The 22,335-nt window shown below is 45.2% G+C and overlaps 1 protein-coding gene across 1 annotated transcript in view; it reads right to left on the minus strand.

Annotated features, from left to right (window-relative positions):
• Positions 1–13,147: 13,147 nt before the first annotated feature.
• Positions 13,148–22,335, minus strand: part of LOC122557105 (transmembrane protein 182-like) — a 41,550-nt gene continuing 32,362 nt past the window's right edge. Inside the window, exon 5 of the mRNA XM_043704424.1 lies at positions 13,148–14,332. Coding sequence (XP_043560359.1) covers positions 14,106–14,332 — 227 coding nt within the window. The 3' untranslated portion in view covers positions 13,148–14,105. The remainder of the gene's footprint in view (positions 14,333–22,335) is intronic.

Here is a 22,335-nt window from a genome sequence, read left to right on the forward strand (position 1 = left end):
ATGTTTACTAATAATTTCTGTTTCCATACTAAAAATTCCCGTTCCAAAATTACAAGCTTAAAAAAAACTCTCCTGTTACGAACATAAGTTGTTACTGAAACAACGCAAACACTACCTTAACCAATATAACGACAATTTTATATACCGAAATATACAACATATTTGCGATGGCGAATCATCTTCAGCGGCCAATGGGCGGTGGTTAAGCGTCCTCGGTGGTCAAAGGGCAGTGGCTAATCGTTGGCAGCGAATCTGCTGTGGCGAATGGTCCCATCCCGTTCAAGACAGGGCTACCACTCTTGGAGACCACCACAGGTAAGACCACGGCATTAGGAGACCACCACACTGGGAGACCACCACACCATGATAGCACCACACCAGGAGACAATCACAGTGTGAGAGCACCACACCGGGAGACCACCACACCGGGAGACCATCACACCGGGAGACCACCGCACCGGGAGAACACCACACTGGGAGACCACCACACCGGGAGACCACCACACCGGGAGACCACCACACCGGGAGACCACCACACTGGGAGAACACCACACCGGGAGAACACCACACCGGGAGACCATCACACCGGGAGACCACCACACCGGGAGACCACCACACCGGGAGACCTTCACACCGGGAGAACACCACACCGGGAGAACAACACACCGGGAGACCATCACACTGGGAGAACACCACACTGAGAGAACACCACAACGGGAGACCACCACACCGGGAGACCACCACACCGGGAGACCATCACACCGGGAGAACACCACACCGAGAGAACACCACACCGGGAGACCACCACACCAGGTGAACACCACAAAAGGAGACCACCACACCGGGAGAACACCACACCGGGAGAACACCACACTGGGAGACCATCACACCGGGAGAACACCACACCGGGAGACCATCACACCGGGAGAACACCACACTGGGAGACCATCACACCGAGACACCACCACACCGGGAGAACACCACACCGGGAGAACAACACACCGGGAGACCATCACACCGGGAGAACACCACATTGAGAGAACACCACACCGGGAGAACAACACACTGGGAGACCATCACACCGGGAGAACACCACACTGAGAGAACACCACACCAGGAGACCACCACACCAGGAGAACACCACACCGGGAGACCATCACACCGGGTGAACACCACACCGGGAGACCACCACACCGGGAGAACACCACACCGGGAGAACACCACACTGGGAGACCATCACACCGGGAGAACCCCACACCGAGAGAACACCACACCAGGAGAACACCACACCGGGAGACCATCACACCGAGACACCACCACACCGGGCGACCACCACACCGGGAGAACATCACACCGGGAGACCATCACACCGGAAGACCACCACAGCGGGAGACCACCACTCCGGGAGAACACCACACCGGGAGACCATCACACCGGGAAAACACCACACCGAGAGACCACTACACCGGGAGAACACCACACCGGGAGAACACCACACCGGGAGAAGACCACACTGTGAGACCACCACACTGGGAGACCACCACACCGGGAGAACACCACACCGAGAGACCACCACACCGGGAGAACACCACACCGGGAGAACATCACACCGGGAGAACACCACACCGGGAGACCATCACACCGGGTGAACACCACACTGGGAGAACATCACACCGAGAGACCACCACACCGAGAGACCACCACACCGGGAGACCATCACATCGGGAGACCATCACACCGGGTGAACTCCACACCGAGAGACCACCACACCGGGAGAACACCACACCGGGAGACCATCACACTGAGAGACCACCACACCGAGAGACCACCACACCGGGAGAACACCACACCGGGAGACCATCACACCGGGAGACCACCACACCGGGAGAACACCACACCGGGAGAACACCACACCGAGAGACCATCACACTGGGTGAACACCACACTGGGAGACCATCACACCGATAGACCACCACACCGAGAGACCATCACACCGGTAGAACACCACACTGAGAGACCATCACACCGAGACACCACCACACCGGGAGAACACCACACCGGGAGAACACCACACCGGGAAAACACCACACCGGGAGAACACCACACCGGGAGACCATCACACCGAGAGACCATCACACCGAGAGACCACCACACCGGGAGAACACCACACCGGGAGACCACCACACCGAGAGACCACCACACTGGGTAAACACCACACCAAGAGACCTCCACACCAGGAGACCACCACACCTGGAGACCAACAGACCGGAAGACCACCACACTGGGAGACCACAACAGCCAGAGACTGCCACATCGAGAGAACACCACACAGAGAGACCACCATACCGGGAGACCACCACACCCGGAGACTGCCACGCTGGGGGACCACCATGCTGGGCTATACTACCATTCTAGGCTATTGGAAGCCACCTCATGACTGGGAGAAGACACCTTCAGCTGAAGCTGTTAATAGATGATCAGACTCCATAATAAATGGAAACATTTTAAAAAAAGCAACTGAAAGAAGAATAAAGTGAAGCAGAGGGAGTAGACAAGCCCTGGGCCCCCAAGCTGACAAGCCCGCACATTGCGCTGCCACCTTGAAAAGAAAAGCTTAAGACTGAGTCAAGGAAGAATTTTTTTTTCTCTCAGAGGGTTGTGAGTCTTTGGAACTCTTTGCCACAAGAAGCTGTGAGGGCAGAGTCGTTGTGTACATTTAAGGCTGAGATAGATATAATCTTGGTCAATTGGGTTAACAAGGATTATGGGAAAAATGCAGAAATGTCAGATCAGTCATGATCTTATTGAATGGGAGAGCAGGCTCAAGGGGCTGAATGACCTAATCCTGCTCCTATTTCCGATGGCCTTATGGTCTTACCATTTCTCTTCTGAGTACTCCTCTCTCATTCCATGTATAACCAAATGTTTGGCTTAGCCTCGTCTGATCCGTAGCTAGAACTCATTGACCTGGCCATCTCTATCCACAGGTGTGGTGAGTCCAAGGAGGTGGCCTACAGGAAGGACTGGGTCTTGGATTGTGTAGGGAATTGCCTGTGGATGAAGACAGTATGCTGTTAAAGTGAACACAACTCGGGAAGGCAATCGCGCCACTTACTGTCAGGAGGCAAAGTGCATGAGCAGTCATACAGAGTCTGATTATATTGTTTACACTGCCCATTATCATTGCTTGGCATCTTGCTTGATAATAGACTACTACCAACACTTGTCATTTGAGGTTATCATGGCCGGCCTTTTGATGAAAAGATCTGGACTTGGAATTGAAACTAAATGAGTTAAGTGGCTATTGTATATCTGTTGTTCCAAGCTTGGTGGATGTCTAAGGTGGGTGGGTTACTGACTGTAAACACTGGAAATTTAGCATTCGCACAATGACTTTTACCAATTTTTTAGTGATGCTCCACCTCTGCCCAAGATCACAAGAAATTACAGCGAGTTGTGTAGGCAGCACAGTTCATCTCGAAAACCAGCTTTACTTCCATTGACTTTGTCTGTACTTCCTGCTGCCTTGGGAAAGCAGCCAACAGAATCAAAGACCCTTCCCACCCACGTTAAGTTCTCTTCCACTCTCTTCCAGGAGATACAAAGATTTGAAAACATGTATCAGCAGATTGAAGAAAAGCTTCTTCCCCTTGCTAGCATATCAAAGTTGATCCTTCCCAGCATCTTCTCTGTAGCTATGACACTATATCCTGCATTCTGTTTTCATGTCCTGATGGATGCAAAACAATACTTTTCACTGTATCGTGATACATGCGACAATAATGAATCAAATCAAATCAAGTCAAGCACTGCACTGAGCAGAATGTCTCTGAAGGTCTGGGAAATAGCCCACCTCAAAAACAGCGGTTCGATTTTAATACTGGAGTAACTCTCCATGTTGCTATTTTGGCTTGAGACTCCACCTAGCCTAAGCCAAGCTTTATTTTCTGTATTTGAATCTGTGGCAACACTGTTCCGAAGTGGAGCAAATTGCTATTAGTTTCAAAAGTGAAAGAGAGATAGAAATCAGGGTCACCAAGGACAGATTATGAGAGTACACCTGCTTTAAGCAGCAGAAGGAGTGTACACACAGGGGTCCAACTCCCTGAGATGCTCCATATCATACCTTATGCATCCTTTTGCAATCACTCCATCAGTTTTTCTTCATTTCCTCACCAAATTGTGGAATGGATGGCCTGTAACCAACTCGATCATGGGACCTATTCAGTTCCCCTCCCACTCCAACACCATGGTCACCATAGCCACCTGCATTTTCTCATCATCAGGAGTAATGTTTTCCTTACTCAGGAATTGCCTCATGAAATGACGTCACTTCCCAAGTTTTGACTTTAATTAATCTTCGACAAGTGGGCTAAGGTAGCATCTAGTCTTTCTAGAATCTCCTTGAAAGTTGAGCTGGAAATGAACATATTATCCAAATAGACAAGGATGGAATGTTTATCAAGGTCACCAAAATCTCTGCCCATCACACTCATGAAGGTGGCAGGAACATTACGGAGCCCAAATGGCATTCCCATGTATTTATAAAGTTCTCCAGTGCCCATTCAGAATGCTGTTATTTTCAATGTTTTGTTCAGCTGGTTATATTATGAGTCAAACGTCGGGCGCTGGAAAAGCACAGCAGGTCAGGCAGCATCCGAGGAGCAGGAATGTCGATGTTTCAAACATAAGCCGTTCATCAAGAATGTTGGGGGGAGGGGGAGCATGGTAAAGGGGCTGAGAGATAAATAGAAGGGTGGGGGTGGAGCTGTTATTAAGCTGTGAAGGCGATAGGTAGATGCAGGTGGGGTGTGATGGTGATAGGTTGGAGAGGAGGATGCAGAAGAAAGTTGGAAAGGAAGATAGACAGGTAGGACAGTTCAAGAGGGTGGTGCCGAGTTGGAGATGGATCTGGGATGAGTTGGGAGAAGGGGAGATGAGGAAACTGGTACAGCTATACCTCCCTCTTCATTGGGTATGTGGAATAGTCCATCTTCCGCAATTACACTGGCACCATTTTCCTCCATTACATGGATGGACTGTATCGGTGCCACCTCGTGCTCCCACAAGGAGGTGGAGCAGTTCATCAACTTCATGAACACCTTCCACCCTGACTTCGAGTTCACTGGATCATCTTGGACACCTCCTTTCCTTCTTGGACCTCTTCGACTCCATCTCCAGTGACCAACTCAACAAGGACATCTACTTCAAACCCGCCAACTCCCACAGCTCCCTGGACTACACCTTCTCCCACTCCCCCTCCTGTAAAAACACTATCCCTTACTTCAAATTCCTCCACCTCTAATTCCTCCCAGGAGGAGCAATTCCACTCCAGGACATTCCAGGTGGCCACTTATGACAAGGACCGTATTTTCCCCCTCCCATGTGGTCAACAATGCCCTCCAGCACATGTCCTCCACTTCCCACACCTCCATCCTTCAATGCCACCCCTCCAACCACAATATGGAAAGAACCCCCCAGTCCTCACCTTCCCACTAATCTCTAGATACAACACATCATCCCTGCCATTTCCGCCATCTACAGTCAGACCCCGCCACCAGAGATATATTTCCCTCCTCACCTCTATCTGCATTCCGCAGAGACCATTCCCTTCACCATCCCTCATTAGGTCCACATCCCCCATTAACCCACCCCCACTCCTGGCACCTCCCCTTGCTGCTGCAATAGGTGTAAAACCTGCAGCCAGCCCTTCCCTCTCACCTCCATCCAAGGGCCCAAAGGATCCACTCACTTCAGCAGAGATTTTCCTGCACTTCCACACACTTCATCTTCTATGTCCATAGCTCTCTATCTGGTCTCCTCTACATTGGGAAGACAGGACGCCAACTCGTGGAATGTTTCAGGAACATCTCGAGGACACACGCACCAAACAACCCTACCGCCCTGTGCCCGATCACTTCAACTCCCCCTCCCACTCTGCCAAAATGTCATGCAAGTCCTGGGCCTCCTCCACCACCGAATTCTAGCACTCGACTCCTGGAGGAAGAACGCCTTATCTTCCGCCTTGGGACCCTCCAATCACATGGCATCAATGTCGACTTCACCCCACCCCCATCCCCATTCCCATCCTCCTATATATCTCCCAGCCCCCTTCCCCACTCCCCATTCCCCCCATTCCTGATGAAAAGCTTATGCTCGAAACTTCAACTCTCCTGTTTCTCGGATGCTGTCTGACCACTGTGCTTTTCCAGCGCCACACTTTTGATTCTGATCTCTAACACCTGCAGGCCTCACTTTCGTTTGGTTATACTATGAGCCAAATCAAGACTGCAGAATTTGAAAACTTCAATAAGAAATTAAGAGGGCAAGAACAGGCCATGAAATGTATTGGCAAGTAGCATTAAAGAGAATTCCAAGGCATTTTACAGATACAATAGGAGCAAAAGGGTAACTAGGGAAAGGGTAGGTCCTCTCAAGGACAAAAGAGGGAATTTACACATGGAGCCAGAGGAAGTGGGTGATGTCCTTAATGACTACTTCACACTGGTATTCACCAAGAAGGACATGGATGATGGTAAGATTAGAGAGGGGTATTTTGATATTCTGGGGCATGTTGATATTAAGAAGGAGAAGGAAATGGGTGTTTTAGAAAGCATTAAGGTAGAGAAGACCTAATAGGATCTCTCCTAGGATACTATAGGAGGCAAGGGAGGAGATTACTGATGCCTTGATAGAGATCTTTACATCCTCTTTAACCACAAATAAGGTACCAAAAGACTGGAGAATATGCAATGTTGTTCCTTTAAGAGGAGCAACTGGGGTAACCCAGGGAATTATAGGCTAGTGAGCCTTACATCAGTGGTCAGGAAATTCTTGGAAAAGATTTTTAGGGACAGAATTTATTTAGAATTTTATTTATTTTATTTTATTTAGAAAATAATGAACTTATTAAGGATAGTCAGCATGGTTTTGAAGGGGAAGATCTTGTCTCACAGACGAGATTGAGTTTTTTGAGAAAGTGCATAATTTTTGATGAGGTGAGGAGGTAAAAGCAGATACGTTAGCAAGGTTTAAGATGCAAAACGATAGTCGGGGAAATAGAGGGAATAAGATCATGTCCAGGCAGATGGGATTAGTTTAGGATTGCATCATGGTTGGTACAGACGTGATGATCCATTGAATCCACATTGACCCTCTGAAGAGCATTCCACCCAAACCCACCTACCTCCCCTACCCCTGTAACCTTGTTTTGCTCCTGGCTAATCCACCTCACCTATACATCCGTGGGCACTTTGGCAATTTAGCATAGGTGATCTACCTAACATGCACATCTTTGGACCATTGCTTTGTCACGTTTCTTCCAGTTTCGTACATATAGATATGTTCTCTCCCTTTATTCTCCTTTCTTCACCTGCTTTAACATTGAATTAAATGTTTAATCTGAGCGTTCATGGTTCTAAGACTGCACATTATTAATTTGTCACAATGATCAGGTAAGGAAATGGTACTCGCTTATCCTGAACACATGGGTTTTATTTATTCATTTGTGGGATGTATGCATCACTGGCTGGGCCAGTATCTATTGTCAACCTTAGTTGCCCTTGAGAAGGTGGGGGTGAGCTGCCTTCCTGAACCGCTGCAGACATTGTGCTGTGGATTGAGCCACAATGCCATTCGGAGGGAATTTCAGGATTTTGACCCAGTGAATAATTTTAACCTCGTGAAGGAACAGTGATACATTTCCAAGTCAGGATGGTGAGTGGTTTGGAGGGGAACTTGAAGGTGGTGATGCTCCCATATATCTGCTGCCCTTGTCCTTCTAGATGGAAGTGTCATGGTTTGGAAGGTTCTGTCTGAGGATCTTTGGTGAATTTCTGCAGTACATCTTGTAGATAGTACACACTGCTACTGAGCGTCAGTGGTGAAGGGAGTGAATGCTTGTGGATGCAGTGCCAATCATGTGGACTGCTTTATCCTAGATGGTGTCAAGCTTCATGAGTTTTGTTGGGACAATTAAGGAGTATTCCTTCACACTCCTAACTTGTGCCTTGTGGATGGTGGACAAGATTGGAGGAGTCAGGAGGTGAGTTACCTGCAATATTCCAAGCTTTTGACCTGCTCAAAGTTTGTGAGAAGATTTGTAGCTCGGGTGCTCGTTGCTGTGGTTCTGTTCGCCGAGTTTTTGACCTGCTGTTGTAGTCACTGCGTTTATGTGGTGAGACCAGTTGAGCTTCTGATCAATGATTACACCCAGGATATTGATAGTGGGGGTTTCAGTGATGGTAACACCATTGACTGTCAAGGGGCGATGGTTACATTGACTCTTATTGGTGATGGTTATGCTGGGCATTTATGTGGTACGAATGTTACTTGCCACTTGTCAGCCCAGGCCTGGATACTGTCCAGATCAGGTCCCTGAGGCGTTTTTTTAGAATTACGGCTGACAGGAACCTAGCATACACGAACCTATTGAATTGCTGTGGCCAAGTGCATGTGGAACAAATAATGTACTTTATTCAGTTCTGAGCACAAAATCTGTGTTAAAATCAAATACTTCACAAAAAAAACCCTTAGCCTAATTATATTGTGATTAAGTCAAATTAAGGACTACAAAACAATAATAGATGTACGTGGTTAAAACTATTCAATTGAAGAAACATTTCCATTTCTACAGTGCCTATCATATTATTAAGAAGTCCCAAAGTACATTACAACTAATGAAGTATTTATTTAAAGGGTAGCCACTGTTGACAGAAACAGTGTCACAATCTTAAAAGGTATGAGTGATGTGTCAACACTGATCATAATGGTGCAATTCGCTTGAGGAGTCTAGTCAGGGCTATCTTGATGTCAGGAGCACTCCATTCCATCTTTTCTGCATTTGCCAAGCAGTGAGGCAGTAACGAGTCGCAATTTGATGAGGATGAAAGCTTGTTAAAACCCTCATTAATGTCGCCTCAGTACTATTCGGCTTCTTTTTATCTTACCTGACAAGGAGAGACACCAAGGAACCATGACATGGAAATTAGAGCTGGCACCTGGTGAGGTCAACGTGCCAATGGCTGCCACCAGCCTCCATGTTCGCCAGGATCACTTGCACCATCAGAGTGCACAATCCATGCACTGTCCATCCCCAGACACTGACATCCAACATCTGCCAAACCCTCTCTGACCCATGGTTGGATGTTTAGCGACTCTGAACCTGCACTGTGGGGTACATTGTCAATAGGAATCGCAATAGGATGCGTTCTGCATGGGGACAGGAACCCAGCTCACAGATTGTACCAGGTTGCATCGCAGGGCTGTTCACTTGCCCTCTTAAAGTGTATTCACTGAGCGCCCACCTGCAGGCTCACAGCATCCATGCCTTGCCTTATGTTGTCAGTTTTAAATGTAGTCAGCCCACCAGGCAGCTTGCCTTGTTGCTCAGCAGTCCTCAGTCAATGGGGGTGTACATTATGTTGTATGTCAGGGTGCTAGGTCAATCTCACACCTTCTCCACGTGACAGTAAACACACAGCATGTGCAGCAACCATTTCTCAAAAACTTAGTGAAGTCATTCTGTCTGATGTCCATGGAGCGGGCTGTCAGTCGGGGGCTCCTGGCACAGTTTGTCAAGGGCAGCTTTCAATACCACTCCAGGGGATTGCCCAAAGGAAGCCATCAGGTCACGGTGGTCTCAAGCAGGGTGCACATGCCTCTGTAGTCTGCGGAGTGGTCATCTGGCTCTGCAGTGGCCTGTCCAGCAGGTAGGATCATCACCATTAGGAACAAGTCAGGAATCAGGGCATATCTTGCCCGACACTGTCCACTCAACTCACTTAAAGACAATGGGTCACAATCCATCTGTCAGATTCGTCTGCAAAGAATAAGGAAAAGTGGGAGCAGTGGAGGGGCTGTGAGAAGGGCAACCATTGCCAGGGGCCTGGGCAGGTAGGTTTTGGGATCAGTCTTCAGGACTGAAGAGAACTGGCTCTTAACCCATTATTTTGGAGTCCATCCTGTCTTAATAAGCTTAAGACATGAGCAAAGGTTGCCATCATTGGCAGACTCCAGCCAATTTGCCACTTTATAATGTTTCCTTCATTCAAATCGCTGCTAGGCTACTGATATCTTGAGGCAGAAGATGAGGATGTGAGGCTACAAGGAGAGAAGGAGAGGTGAGAATGGTCATGGTGGATGATGGTATGAGATTACTATAGTAGGAGCTGCCTCAGGGGCAATAGGTCTGAGGAGTTTCATGTTAAAAAGAAAGATGCCAATTTCAAGCATTCTGATAGGAGTTGACTGCACATCTGGATAGTGTTTACAGGGAATATCATCACTCTTCCTATGGCAGTGAAAACTAAACCTGCCTTGAATTGTTTTCTTGGCTCCAGCCTTTTCCAAGCTGCTGTCTGAGATTACATTGTGATTGATCAAAGGGCAGTACTGAAATGTATAAAGAAGATGATTGAAGTTTTCATGGTGCATTCTTCACGCTTCGTTTAAGGTTTCTTTCCAAACCAGTGAATCACAATTATCAAAGCAATAGAAGCTCAAAGCAAAAACATTTCTACAAATCCAGAGGATCAAGGTTCAATACACAGGAAGATTCTGACACATTCTGGGAACCCAGTGATCTACCATTAATGAGTCACGTTCTGCTGTCCCAGTGCACGGGAAATCTGTAACGCACAGACTAACCTCAGAGTGATCATTGTCAAATCCCTTCAATAGAATGGGTTTCTCCCATTCAAAACAGGCCTGGTGCGCTGACCCAACTATTGGATAACTATTGGGAAGAATAGTCCTAAAACAAGTAAGAGCAAAGTTTTAGACCAGGGATTTGTTACATCGAAACATGTTGCATAAAGTGTACAAACATAGAATAAAATAGGTTTCCTCATCTCTCTCATTTTCCTTCCAAAAAATCCTGGCATGTTAAATCACATCTAAATTGTCAAATGCGGGCTGAGAGTAGTGGAAGAGACATGGATTTAAAATAATTGACAGAAGCATTAGAGGACAGATGGGGAATAATTTCCTCAGCCAGGGCATAGAGGGGACCTGGAACTCACTGCCTGAACAAGTTGTAGTGGTAGTAACTGTCGCAACATGTAAGAAATACTTTGATGTTTCCTTGAAGAGCAGCAAGCTGCAGGGTTTGTGATCCAGGGCTGGAAGGCAGCATTATGCTGGTTATATTCTGTAACCAACAGCAGCAGGGTATGCTAAATAGGCTCCTCTGTATCAGTGAGCTTCTATAATTCTCTCATTTCTGTGAAGCAATGATGGAGGTGTCCAGATCCATCATCTGGTGTTGCAGATCAGCACCAACTAAAGTGCGCTAAACAACAAATCTTTAATACATAGAAAGGATCATGTATCTTTTCTTTGGTGAGGTACATAAGTGTGCAAAAGGAGGTAGTTTTGTTGCCAGTTTTGTTGCAGGGATTAATGCTGCAGTTCTCTGAAGCGATGCAAGCTCTGAGGGATAGATAACCATATCTCGTTCCCATGTCTTGTAAGGACAATGCCCTCCTGGGTCAAGAAAGTAATTTTGTAAAGACTGAAGGGTCTGTTTCTATGCAATATGACTCTATGACACTGGCTTTGCATGAGAGGAAAGCTACAGCAGTGCCCCTACTCAGAATGGAGTTAACATCAGAACCAAAACACTACAATGTAATCAGACCTGAATCTTTGTATGAATTAAGATCAGCTATAAGTGACTACCTAGTCCAAAAGACTGATTCAGATGGAAGATGACACATCACTGTAATCCGTCTGTGTTCCCTTGTAGCTCGCTTCATGTGATATACAGCAGGCACCGTGACATTTGAATTTTTCTTCCGATCAAACCACATTATAGTCAGTCTGAGGTTTAACAGGTGAGTCAGATCAAAGGAGGATCAATGTTCTCCAATCTTTGATCCATGAATTTGTGTTAAGTGCCTCAGTTTATGTCCTCTTCATAGACAACACTCTCACTTTGATTAATGTCTTCATTTACCTGCTGGGCCACCTGCAGGTTTTGATGTGTAGAAACCACAGTTCATCCAATCAATTCATCTTTTCTAAATATAGTGCTGAATCCTTTGTACTAGTTAATCAGCTGTTGCAGGACACCCAACCAACGTTTCCGATCAAGGACGTTTCTGTGTCAATGATGCTTGTGATTTGAATTTTTCATGGTGCAAACGTTACTGCAGGGAGACGGAGTGATTGCCTGTGGGTTGTGTTGAAATGTGTATCTGTGGTAAAAGACGAGGAATGAAGGTAATAAACAGCGCTGAACCCGCACAACCTTCACACTGAGACACAATGGCACCACATTCACAAGAGACATTTGGTAGTATTTGGGGAACTTGCAAGTCTTCAGTGCATTAGAAAGTAACAAAACTTTACAATCCACAGACTCATGCCCAAAGAGAATAACACTTATCAATCAGAGAAAATCCTTTTCCACTTCAAAATGCTCACGGACAAGTTTAAAGATTCCCTTCTCTACAGTGGTGAGAAGCTTTAAGATTAGTGTGTTCCTGATTCCAATTCTGGTCCTTCTTCATGGTCAAATAACTTTAAGTACCTTTCCATGGCCAGTTATTCTAAGATCCCAAAAATTGCTAATCACCTGGCTGTGGCTTCCTGTGTCAAAATGCTGGTCCAGCCCCTATTGTAGATGCCCACTGTGTCATGGAAAATCTTCACACAATCTTTGAACAAGAATTGGTGGAAGCTCCTTTGTCAGCTGGAAATGACTGTGAGTCATTACAAACTCAAACGGCTCCATCCAAGCAGCATTCGTATAAAATGAGGGAGTTCACCTCAGCTTTAAAGTAAGAGGAAAGAGAAATTAAACATCATGTTAAATGTTTCACTGATACCTTCATCCAACCTACTTCTTTTGTGTGTTTATAAATGCCAAGGATGCAACTTCTAGCATAGCCTTCAATCTTGCTCAACCGGATGTCTTGCAAGTGGATTAATTCTTCTCTCTTTGAAATTATACTTGTGTTGTGGTGCAGAGTTCCTTCCCTCTAAAATCTTCTTATGAATGATGCTTTGTTTCTGCTCTCAAAATGATTAAGTTTGCATTTTCAAAGCAGTAGAAGATTATTTGTGTTGCTCCCAAAGTGATACAAAATGTGTGTTTTTGCAGCAATGCGATATTTCTTACACATGAACAATCAGTAAACATTGGTGCAGTAAAGATAATCTTTGTTAGCATACTATTACAATACAGATATAATGATGGAAAACTGAACAGCAAATTTAAACATACCAATAGCATCAAATCAGCTAGCTTCTTGCACTCCAAGAGTTGTTATTAAGTAATTATCTGCTTTTGAAGCACAATTATTAAATTTTTCACATTATAATACACTAACAGTCATTGATCTAAATACGTGGATGCATTTTCACATTCAGCTATAGAGTATGTGGATAAAGAGCTGGTCAGAAACACATCAAAGTCAGCTGCCATTTACTGTGAAGCTTTTATTCCACATCAACAATCACTGAATAACAGCGATAGGAAACATTTTGGTGCAGTGTATTTGGTGCAGTGAATGTAAAATTATGAGAAAAGCATTAAGATATCTAATGTAGCCAAATGTGGTACCTGATATATCCAAATAGTGTGTATTTTCAGTCAAATGTCATGGAATAAAAGCATTATTGAAACCATAATTTCAGTTTTCATTTGGTTTTATAAAATCTAATACAAAAAAATTGTCCTATCAGATCAAAGCTGAGGAATTCCTTTTGATAATTGTACTGGGTGAACAATGGATTAGATTGAATGATGTTTCTCTGTCAGGTTACTTCATGGGGTTAATGCCCAACTTAAAACAATGGACCAAGATATGCCAGATGAATGTGTGAAGTGCTTATTTGCTAAAATGATTAATTGCAGTCTAGGCCAGAAGACGCTCCTCAGCACACTCAGTGCCATCAAAACAAATTTCGATATTCTAAAGTGTCATCAAACCACAACAAAATATTTTCTGAAAATTCACCTCTCTATGAATCTCAAAACAAGATAGACATTATTATAAGTTCAAATCTGTTGGAACATTGAAGACTAGCTTTGATTTTCGAACTGAACATAGTCTAGCACCACAGAAGAGCTAGCAGCTCCAGTCACCAGTGTCCATCTCTTATTTGTTATGGGCTTCAATGGTGTGGCCAGTTAGGCAGAATAACAGACCAGCAAGCAGGGCCAAAGGAATCCCAGCAGCCGCAAACATGAAGGACCATCCGTATTGCACATGGACTAGGATATCCATGCAGCTGTTCCTTCTCTCCAGCAGTATGTATCTTTCCAAATCCACAACAAGTTCCTTCCATATCACAAACAGAAATATCAGGATGGAAAATAAAATTCCTGCGAAGAAAGAAACTCAATTGAGCTGGGGCAGTTCACATTTAACAACACTGTTTTGGCAAAAGGCAAAATATCCATCTGATCTGAACACAACCAGCTAATCTACAACATAATTTAATGGTAAAAGATTGCACTCCCAGTAAAAGCTGAGGAATTTTACATGGGAGAATATAAACAATACAAGTTTTAACAAAAACCTTTACTGTACTCCAAGAACCAAACAGAAAGCTTATCTGAGTAGAGCTGTCAGGTATGATCAGAGACATTTTTAAGTATGTAATAACCTTACATTTGGATCAGTTTTGTTTATTTATTATGGAGTGTAACTATTCATTGACAACCCTAATTGCTCTGGGAAGGTAATGATGAGCTGCCTTCTTGAACTGCTACAGTCCGTGTAGTGGTGAGTCACCACAATGTATCTCGTAGATTGTACACATTGCTCCCAGGTACACTGGGATTGAGGCTGTGAGTTCTTAAAGTGAGGGAAGAGATGTAAATCCAATGGACTATTTTGTCCTGGATGGCGTCAAGCTTCTTTAGTGTTGTTAGAGTTGCACTCTCCAGCAAGTGGATAGTATTCCTTCACACTCTTGACTCGTCCTTAGGTTCCGATGGAAAGGTTTTGGTGAGTCAGAGGGGGAGTTACTCCTTAGCATTCCCTGCCACATATAAACAGTTGCCTTTTTTTAATGACTATAACAGTTCAGTTTAAAGTCAATGTTAACCTCAAGAATGTTGGCAGTGAGGGATTCAGTGACGGTAAAGCCATTGAATGTCGAGTGAACATGATTAGATTCCTTCTTGCTTGCACTGTATTTGCCTTGGCATTAGCCACTTATCAGCCAAACCTGAATGTTGTCCAGGTTTTACTGCAAGCAGGCAAGGACTGCTTCAGCACCCGGGGAGTTATGGTGGCCAACCTGGATGGGCCATTCCTGGGAGATGTTTGGTGAGGGATAACAGTTTTTCAATCCTTCTTTTCAACTGTAGTCATCTTTGTATTGGGATGCTGTTTGATGACAGAATTGAGCAAGGTTGCAATGAATACCTACTTTTCCTTCTGATGGTGTAAATCTCCTTCCCGTAGATCTTCTCAATTCTCTTCAGCTTTCAGGTCTACTGAAGCCTGGGAAGGCCACAAGCTCGGTATTAAAATTGCAAAGCACATGAACTCAGAGGCTTCCAGCATCAAATATTCCAAGTGCCAAGCCAGCTCATGACAATACTTGACTGCCCAGTCCTTATCCTGTAACTACTCAATGCAAAATGGGGTGGGTTCCAATTGAGTTAAGATTTTTAAAATGTTAATCTGTGATCAGAACTAACATAAACCTTCCAGAAAGATAAAAAGCAAACAGTGAAACTTGCAAATGACACATACTGGTCTGCCTTGTCTTATAAATTTCAAAATTGGAGTCCAGTTTGACCAAAGCACTCTCTTCCAGTTAAGAAATTCACCCCATTCTTAGGAACAGACCAAAGTCATTAAAGTTAAAGGCTGAATTATATCAGAAATCAGCTGAGTGTCACTTATTCATGTTTCATGGAGGGCATCTCTCCCGAAGGTCTGCTGAGCTTTCTCTTACAATCATCTCATTCTCATCCCATTAATGATGTACAATGCACCGATGGTGCTGCATTTGTCCTACTCTCCCACTCGCTGTCGGTGCTAGTTCACATCACTGCCAGGATATCCCCGGGTCTCCAGTGATATCTTTGAACCTTAGCCATTCACCAGATTAAGCATTGGTAGTGTGGAATTGTCCTTCACTGTGCTTGTAGTCAGACAGCCACCACAAGCTAACACTCCACTGGACACATGGGTGCCAGGGCTGACACTTCATTGAACATAGAACAGCATAATTCTACAGTTTTGCAAATTAAGCACTAAGCCACATAGCCGAGCTGTCCTTAACCACATCACATCTTACAATTGACTGTAAATCTAACCCTAACCCTAATCCCACATCACATCTAGCTTAGTCAGTGCTACCATCATTAATACCCAACATCTTATCAATAGTTTAACATGGGGCCAACACAATACTGGAAACTCTTCAAACACTTGAAGGCACCGACTTTCATTCAGCAACTGTAAAAATCAACAAATAAACAAATGGACTCGATCAGAGTTTGTCTCACATGACAGAAAGGGTTGCTTGCCTTTCAAGCACCATTTACTGGAGCCATGTATCAGATAAGTCCTGTCTGGTTTGTTGCACCACACACTGCATTGTTCTATCACGTAAAAGGTGATATTTCTCCTGCTCAACAGCCTAAAGTTCATCCGGGGGAGATTTTTCCCATTCCATCAGGTCTTTAGCTTCCATCACATCCCCTCTCTGTCTGCTCCCATTGTGCAGAGCAGTTCCTGCTAGAATAATGCAGCACATTCAGCCCATACTATCCTGCCCTTCCAGGTCCATCCCAGACACTTACTGTTGGCTCCATTTGACCCTGGAGGAAGAATGAGCTGCAATGTAACTATGCCAAGCCTTGGTCAGAAGTGAATGCAATGGAGCCATCAGCCATGGTGGCAGAGGGTAGCCATTGTGCCCTAGTAACAAGCCTTGCTAAGGCTCTGACATCTTTCATGTAGCATGAACCTGAGATCTCTCAAGGATCCGGGCATCATGGCAGCTCCCAGGGTACTGGACACACTCCTCTAAGATGTGATACTGATGACCACAGCTGACTTGTACCCCACTGGAATAGAAGCCTTTTCTATTGATGAACTCGGTTGCGTTATGGTGTGGCCTTCTCAATGTGGTGCCTATCATGCCCTGCATTTGGAGGAAGTCTACAGTATTAGCAAGGCCTGTTGTCTGGGCTGCAGCACTGAACTCATCACAGAGCAAAGAAATGCAGTCATGGGATGTGGGCGCACATTGCTGTTAGCAGCTCTTCGGCACTTGTGGGCCAAAGGTTGAGAGATCACTCACAGGCTGTTTTGAATGAATCAGTTTCATAAAGGTTCATTGCGGCTGTTATCCTGACAGGCAGCAGGATAGGAAGGCCACCCACTTCTTCATGTTGTAGGTACTTCTCCAACACGTGGCATGGTTCTCTGACGGTTTCTCAGGGCATTCTTCAGTCTGTGCTGACACTGTACCTCAATCAACTGGAGGAAATGCCATTGAGACCGAAAGCTTTTGGCCTTCCGGTACCTTCTGTGCCTTCTGAGGGGATCCCTGGCTGCAACCTGACAGCTGCCACTGGGATCGTTGGTGCATCTGGTCCCTCCTCTGTGTCCCAGCACTTTCATCACATCACTGTAACAGTGGCGATGGTGTCTGCTGTAGCTGTAAACATCTGTCAGGTTTATCCTGAACTTTTATCAGGAACAGAAGAAACAGAAAGAGTCATCGTCGGTGTGAGTAGTCACCTTCCACATCATTCACAAGTGACAGTTTACTGTATTCCACCATGCAGCGGGACTTGGAACACTGACAAAAAGGGCCGCGGAATGTCTCTACTTGATGGTCTGATATTGGACCTTATTCCAATGGATGCAGCACCAGGTATATCACAAAGTAGGAGAATTTAAGAGCTGCATGAATACTGAGAGCTTGTGCACCCATGAAAGGCATAAATGCACATAAAGGAGTCCACTTGCAGTTCAAAGTGAGTGGGAATCAGTTCCGTGTCCTTGTGCAGTCTATGAGATCTTAGATTGCCTTTGTGCTTGAGTGAAATGTCACTGTGAAGGTCACCGGTGATTACCTCTGCTTCACCGAGATGATTGTGTTCAATCAGTAATGACCAATGACATGGCTGAGATTACTTGTGGCTAGCATCTGCATCCCACATAGTGGGATACTGCATGCATTTCACACACACAATGCGATAATTGCAGATATCTTCAGCCTTATACTATGCAAATGCCTGATTGCTGCAATTGTTCCTTGAAGGACCTCATGTCACTTATGAGTGGAGCCCACATGTCGGGACAGCAAGAAACACAGGCTCCACCCACTCCAGGTGCTGTGGCAGCCGTTTTCCATTCATACTTCTTATTCAGGAGTCGATTCAATATGGCAGGCAACACAAGCTGCACTTGGCACTGAATCTCAGGCTCAGCCTGGTAAGCATGAGTGCCCCCGACTCACCATGTCCCATTCTTCCTGGCAGTCCTTGGATAGCCCATCACTATTGACCCTCCACATGCTGCCAAATATTGCCTGGAATTAAGTCCACGCCTCTTATCTTTTCTTCCTGAGTCCTGCCTCTACAATGTGGTCATGTTCACCATCCTGCATCATCGAGACCTTGGTGGTGGTAACAACTGATAACTCCACATCCTACAGTATTTCATGCCCTCTCATGCACTAGCATGCACCCCCATTGCATATTGAAGATCGCCCCTTCTCCATCTCTCTCTCCCATCTGCCTCCTGGGTTTCTGCCTCTAATCCCCAACATTGAGTTCCCAAACATAGTAGTTTCCCAGATAACAGCCCCATTCTGCTGACCCCCCACCCCCCACCCCCACATCAGGACTGACCATTTTCCATTCCCTTGACTGTTGTGAAATGGGTTCCTAAATGTGCACATCCCGAGTGGATGACTGACCGTGTTCAAGCCCCTGGACTATGCTTGGATGATGCTCTTGACTTGACTGAGGATTACACCCCTTAGACTTTGAGATGGACAGTCATTTGGGGATGTTGCACAAGTAGTGTGTTTGGCACATGATTTTCTGTGAGCCTGACATAGCATGGTGCCATACAGCAATATGCCTACCCTCTTGACTGATGACCACTGACAACCATGACAAGCTTCATGACTGCGTGACTACGTAAAGTAGCATTGGAAGGCAGAAGTACTGTAACCATTAAGGTGTGGCTGAGGGAAGAGATGACAACGATCAAGTATGCAGTGAGCATTGAAAAAGGGATTAAGTGACTGAGCTCTGTAAGACCAAGCAGGCAGCCCTGAGATGCAACTTGGTCCAATCAATAAGCTGGATTGTGGAACGGAGATCAGCCATGATGATACTGTGAGGCAGGTGAGATACCAAGGTCAGTGGATCGGGGATTGCAGGAGGTGGCTGCCCATGGAGAATGGCCTCAGATGTTGGTGCCACATGTCCAAGTTGAAGATGTGGACGGTGAAGTGATGAGCTGGAATCACCAGGGAACTGCCCTGACTCTCATGTCAGGAATTGTCTGGTTTCTATCCGGTTGTTAGGGGATTGGGAACTGATTTATTAATGAAATGTTAATGGGTAATAGTGAGACCTAGATGTATGCTAATGCATGTAAATTGGCACCTCACCACTCACTATGAGAATCTCACCTCACTGTTCAACACCACTTTGGGAAATGGTTCTTTGCACTTATGAGAGATTCAGAATCCCCTTGCTGGAAATCTCACACAATTTCCCCAACTTTCTCAGGGCCTAGATCATTCTGAGCCGAGGGAAATTCTATTGAATGAGATCATCTCTTGTTCAGCTACCTGATGTTTCTTTCCTCCCCTACACTAATGGAGGCACTTAATATTAACAGTGGAACGCTGCGATGATGCAGGATGTAGATCAACATTGTTCTGGTTACATAAGTTATTCACCCCGCCAATGGCTATATTGAGCCTGATGATTCTGGGGATTTTCCATTGATGCTCCTTTCCCTAAAGGAGGGACAAATCCACACTGCATTTCACAGCAGGTTTAACAAGTTTATAGTCTGGTTGACAGCCAGCTGCCAAATAAATCCAATGGAAAATTCCTGGCCTGTGTGTCAATTTGGTAACTTGATAGCAATTGCCATTCTATGATCTGAATTAGAGTAGCATGCACAAAGATCACATGAGCTGGACAGCAGCTGACTCTGAGCTGGAGGCATGCCTGAGCATCAGTGACCCTTTAGATGGTAATAATGATAAAAGGCGTGCAGCTCTGCTTCGGGGACAGCGGTATGACTGGCTTGGATACAATTAATTTGAATGAATGAAGACTTCAACTAGTCCATTCACTTATACTAGATAATGATGAAGATGCTCAATGTTAAAGTAAAGAACTTGTAGCAGCTATCATCAATTTTATTGTTGCTTTTAAACACAAGGCAATTCCCTCACCAAAGAGGATGGGAGAGGGGAATGGACACAGAGATGTGGAAACCAAGATTAGTGTTCAGGTATAGGAGTCCTCTTCAGGCCACAGAGCAGTGCATTCATTGTTCTCTGTTACTACATCAGCTTATTCATCCCCATTCTTGAAGTTAGGATTCAAATAAAAAGTAAATTGAACTTAAGCCATGCTTTAGCTTATCAGCAGCATGAACAGTTTTAATTAAATGCTTGTACAGTTCTGAATCTTACGAACAGTGGTATTGATTTCTTCACAGTAAAAATTAGCAAAAGGGAGTTTATCTTTAAATCCAGTGGGAACATCAGTTGACAGTATGAGTTTAACTTTGATAAATGTGAGGTATTGCATTGTGGTACAACAAACAGGGCAGGACTTACACAATCAATGGTAGAGCCTTGAGTAGTGTTGTCGAACAGAGGGACCGAGGGGTTCAGGATACATTATTCTTTGAAGTTTGCGACACGTATAGACAGAATAGTTAAAAGAGCATTTAGCATGCCTGCCTTCATTGCTCAAACCTTTGAGTATCGGAGTTGGGACGTTATGTTGAGGTCGTACAGGACATAGGTGGGGCCTCTTCTGGAGTACTACCTCCAGTTGGGGTTGTTATTATTGAGCTAGACAAGGTTCAGAAGAGATTTACCAGGATAATGCTGGGTATGAAAGTTTTTAGTTATAAAGATAAGGCTGGATAGGCTGGAACATTCTTTTCTGGAACATAGAAGGTTGAGTGGTAATATTACAGATGCTTGTACAGTCATGAGGTTTAGAGATGGGAGGTGCCTTTTCCCTGTGATGGGGTTTTTCAAGAAAAGGAAAGGTTTAGAGGGATCTGGGCCAGGAGCAGGCAGGTGAGACTTGTTTAGCTTGGGATTATGTTCAACATGGACTGGTTGCACCGAAAGGTCTGTTTCCATGCTCTATGACTCTACACAACAAAGAAAATTTATTTTATATATATTCAGGGAGGCAATCGCCTTGAGGCATTATCACTAGAATATTAATCTGGAGAGGACAGTGAGGCCTGCAGATGCTGGAGATCAGAGTTGAGAGTGTGTTGCTGGAAAAGCACAGCAGGTCAGGCAGCATCCGAGGAGCAGGAGAATCGACATTTCGGGCCGGAGCCCTTCATCAGGAATTCCAGCCCGAAACATCAATTTACCTGCTCCACACTCTCAACTATTAATCCAGAGACCCAGGTAGTGTTCCGGGGACCTGGGTTCAACATTGCCAAAGTAGACGAGAATTTAATGAAAATATGGAATTAAGAATCAAACAATTGATGACCATGGAACCATTATCAATTGTCAAGAATGGAATCTAATGCTCTTTCGGGAGGGTCATAGCATTTTTCAAGAGATTTAGAAGCTCCAAGGTATCTTAGAACCAATGATGTACTTAACAGTAATCATTGTTACAAGGTAGAATTAACTATTATAATTTTTATTGTCCTGAACATGAATTCGGGTAGACAGTAGACAATAGGTGCAGGAGTAGGCCATTCTGCCCTTCGAGCCTGCACCACCATTCAATATGATCATGGCTGATCATCCTTAGTCAGTATCCTGCTCCTGCCTTATCTCCATAACCCTTGATTCCACTATCCTTGAGAGCTCTATCCAACTCTTTCTTAAATTAATCCAGAGACTGGGCCTCCACTGCCCTCTGGGGCAGAGCATTCCACACAGCCACCACTCTCTGGGTGAAGGAGTTTCTCCTCATCTCTGTCCTAAATGGTCTACCCCGTATTTTTAAGCTGTGTCCTCTGGTTCGGCACTCACCCATCAGCGGAAACATGTTTCCTGCCTCCAGAGTGTCAAATCCTTTAATAATCTTATATGTCTCAATCAGATCCCCTCTCAGACTTCTAAACTCAAGGGTATACAAGCCCAATCGCTCCAGTCTTTCAG

This window comes from Chiloscyllium plagiosum, chromosome 15, assembly GCF_004010195.1.
Source record: "Chiloscyllium plagiosum isolate BGI_BamShark_2017 chromosome 15, ASM401019v2, whole genome shotgun sequence".
In the NCBI taxonomy this organism is placed as follows: domain Eukaryota; kingdom Metazoa; phylum Chordata; class Chondrichthyes; order Orectolobiformes; family Hemiscylliidae; genus Chiloscyllium; species Chiloscyllium plagiosum.